We start from the raw sequence: 3,934 nt of genomic DNA on the forward strand, positions 1-3,934 counted from the left end.
GAGTTAAAGGTAGTTTAGTTTAGGTCCGTGTCGTGGTACCAACGTTTCACATAAGTTCTCCTACGGTTTCCCTTGATTAATTTACTACTATGTAATATAACAAAAACCTTAGCCACAGCAACGCTTGGCCGAGTCTGCTAGTAACTTAATAAACTGGTATATTACATATCTGTGCAGACTGTGCTTATACTACACTCTATAGACTATAACTGGTTCTAACAATACAGGACTGCTGTCACTTTAACTGTCAACAATCGACAGTAGCCCATTACATTAAAAAATAAATAAACATTGTTTAATAAAAATATTACTTCTAGACTCTAGTCAATAGTATAAAAAATAACTTTGATCAAATATCATCCAAGTTTTTATAACTCTATTACAAAACCGTACCATGCTGAATGAAATTTATTTATAAATTAGAATAATATTACTAAGTCAATTATTGCAATGTACACAGAAGTAGATGTTTTTGTTTCTAATTACACACTCATAGACCCAGAGATTTACCAATTGTGGATTGAAGGCTGTTCCTGTAAGTAGAAATTTTTTACGCTCCGTCTATTGATACGGATATCCGTTTTTTTATTTCATACTATTATTTTACCATATACTTAACCTAACCGAACAACAATAATAATAATAGATTTTTTGGACAGCTCCGGCGATACGGGAAATGCAGTCTCTCAACCCTTGCGTACCAAAGCACAGGTATTTATTCAAGCCTCCTTAGCTTCGACTTTTTGGTCCCAGCCTTAGCTGCTATGGCTTGCATAATGCCTGTGCTTTGTTACAGCAGATGGGGGCTGCTCTTCTGCTGCTCCGTTTTTTATATACACTAGGGTTAGGGCAGACAAGACCACATGGATAGTGGGGTACTCTGATTTGGTTTCAGCTACTTTTTGGATATTAAAGTAAACACTTTATACCAGTAAATAATACAGAAAGTTGCAAACAATGAAATACAAGTATAATTAGGAAATAATAATATATTTCAGTATATTGGAGAAAAAAGACACCAATCTAAATGTGTGGCTGTAATTTTACCTTTTTACGTATATTTTTTTTTATAGAACAGTGGGCAAACTGGCAGGAAGCTCACCTGATGTTAAGTATCACTTAACATCAGGTGAGCTTCCCATGGACACTCAATGCCAGAGGGCTCGCGAGTGTGTTGCCAGCCTTTTAATGTAATATCTAAGTAAATAAAGAAAACAAAGTCTTAAATGTCTTTCGATGTTACATAAAAAAGAATATGATAACCTGAACTTAATGAATAAACAGCAAGCGAAGCAGTGTCAACTTTACACCAAAGAGCAGTAACCAAGCAAACTGGGGCCACTGTAGAGTTGATAGCAAGCGATGTCCTTGATCATTATAGGTAAGAATATTTGGCTTTATAAGCCACTATTACATATTATAATATATATTATTCTCTGGGGTGAGAATCCAGAGGAACTATTTATAAAACAGTTAAAGATAGGGATAAGGTTAGCTTGACCAAGTTTAGTTCATGCCATTCTCAATTTTTTTATTTTAACAAACTATGTTCGACTGAATCAGACTTGATAAAAATATAATAAGTAAAGAATAAAGTTTCTAAATTAAAATTCTTTTTAATTTAGAACCTCCGAATTGACATAGACGATGGATTTTTTTAACTTAATTCACTGATTGAACTTTTTCTGGAGGTGGTGCCTCTTTGGAATGAGAATGTTGTCCTGCTACTACTACTTTACTTAATTCCTTTAAAAAAATTTGGTGGTTTCTTTCCTATATAAGCATTTAGTATAAAAATAATATTGCTTGTCTTTGTAACATGTGAATTGGTAGGTAGGTAGTTGTTACATGTCAATAAAAACAAACTACAACATTACATCCCTTAATCTTGGCTAAGATATATTTATTTTGTTTTAATTTTTTTATTAATAGGCAAGTATATCACTGACTGTGGCCGCAGTGCTTCAGACATACCATTGGTTTTTTGAGTCTAAGTAATTCCGTTTTCCTCACAGAGCTTTTCTTCACTACACAAGCGGATGATAAATGTTCACATAGATAGTAAAGTTGAATTTATATTTGTAGTTAGTATAAAATCTTGTATTGCAGGACATTTGCCCTGTTAGAGCGTCTGCTGACCGTTCCGGCAAAGCTTTCAGAACAGATGATCTTCCAGCTGGACGAGCCCACCAAACAGATGCTTATAGAGAAGTATGTTAGAGATTTCTCCGTCGGTTGTGCAGGTGTCGGTAGGGAGAACACATTTCCTGTTGCGATATCCGCAGGTACTACGAGCTGGACGATGCAGTGATCCGAGAGCTGGTCGGGCGCAAGCTGTCCTCTCGCCACCGCAAGGACCTGGACGAGGTGTCCGAGCGCTCGGGGGCGCCGCTGCGCTGCTGCCGGCGCCAGTTCGACAACGTCAGGCGCGTGTTCAAAGCCGTGGAAGAGATGCCGGGCTCCGTGGTGGCTAACGTGCGAGCCACCTTCCTGCTGTCCGAGCGCCTCGCCGCCAAGTACGGCGCCGTGGTCTTCCTGGCCTGCATGCGCTTCGATACGGCCAAGCGCAAGCTGCAGTACCTGTCGTTCGCGGAGCTGGCCGGCTGCGCGCGAGCGGTCCAGGCGGGCTGGACTTACGGCTGCTCGGGCCCGGAGTACTACGACACCGAGATGGACCGCGAGTTCTTGCTCGAGCTGAGGGAGCTGCGAGTGCTGCTCGACAAGGAGAAGGAGCATAAGCAGTGCGTCTTCGTATCGTCCTCTCTCGGATGACGTCCACCCGACGCTCGAGATAACATAGACTGTCTTCGTTTCAGTCTGGTGTGCATGCGTCTGAAGCCCAAGCTCCTGGAGAAGTCTTATCAAGAGTTGGAGCTTAACTTCAGGTGACATTATTTCAATCGTATCTTTGATCGAGACATTGAGCCATTTTGATTTTATTAAACGATATGTTGTCGAAAACCATCGCAGGGTGTACACGCGCGCCCTGGTGGGAGTGGCCTGTAACCTGCATCGGGCGCGAGAACTGCGCTCCCTGTTCATCGACCTGTTGGAGAGGTAAACGTGTGTCAGATTGCATCAAAGTGATCTCTAAGCGCAGTAGTGACGAGGGTCCTCCGGCAGATGCATCGAGCCTCTGCGCGCGGGCGGATGGCCGAAGTCCGACCTCTCTCAGTTCCTCGCCGCCTACGAGCAGTGCGCCTTTCAGATGGACGTATTGCGGTAACTTTCCTTGTCTGCGTTTTATCGAGTTAAACGTTGAGAAGGAACATCTCTTAGAACTCACCGAATGCTCGTTGTCTCAGGGAGGCAGATCTGAAGTCAGTGTGGGAGCGGTACATGCGCGTCATCAGCCAATGTCTGCTGACCATGTACCACTCGTAGCGGCGCAGGCGCAACGCGGAATTCAAGTATATATTTCTATGTATTAAACATTTAACACATTGAATTAAAATGAATTTTTTGAATGAACTTGTGATTGTTTGGTTAAATAAAACAAAATCTTATTGTGATTGATGAATTATTTCAAATAATTTTTAAAATTGATTTATTCTCATACACATCTATTGAAGTAAGTTTGACAGTTAAATTTCAAAACTTCATAAAACCTCAAACAAATTTATCCATCGATTCCAATTCATGGTACGAATACATGCTAGGAACCTTTCCAGTCTCGGCTGGATCATGCTCATGGGAGGCCCACAGAGTAAACTTCTAGACATGTTCTTAAATGTGTTTATAGAGAAAACTCATATCGAGATGAAGATTAGTAAATTATTTAATATATTAGTTATTAAAATATTTTTGTGATTAATGTTTGTGTGTTCACCTGTCCATTAGATATATGTAGCTATTTGGTAAAATGATAATGTTTATTTTGTACTATTTGAGTTATAAACTTAATAGGACTGAATAAGAGAATAAAAACAAGACC

At 40.2% G+C, this 3,934-nt stretch overlaps 1 protein-coding gene across 1 annotated transcript; it reads left to right on the plus strand.

Annotated features, from left to right (window-relative positions):
- The first annotated feature begins 236 nt into the window (after positions 1–236).
- LOC110996179 (acidic fibroblast growth factor intracellular-binding protein) lies at positions 237–3,512 on the plus strand. The gene is made up of 8 exons (XM_022263738.2): positions 237–535; positions 1,285–1,381; positions 2,110–2,211; positions 2,286–2,741; positions 2,817–2,885; positions 2,971–3,057; positions 3,124–3,222; positions 3,306–3,512. The coding sequence occupies exons 1-8, from the start codon at positions 451–453 to the stop codon at positions 3,382–3,384; spliced, it is 1,074 nt and encodes a 357-aa protein (XP_022119430.1). The 5' UTR covers positions 237–450; the 3' UTR covers positions 3,385–3,512.
- The last annotated feature ends 422 nt before the right edge of the window (positions 3,513–3,934 follow it).

Source organism: Pieris rapae, chromosome 15 (assembly GCF_905147795.1).
Source record: "Pieris rapae chromosome 15, ilPieRapa1.1, whole genome shotgun sequence".
Lineage (NCBI taxonomy): Eukaryota > Metazoa > Arthropoda > Insecta > Lepidoptera > Pieridae > Pieris > Pieris rapae.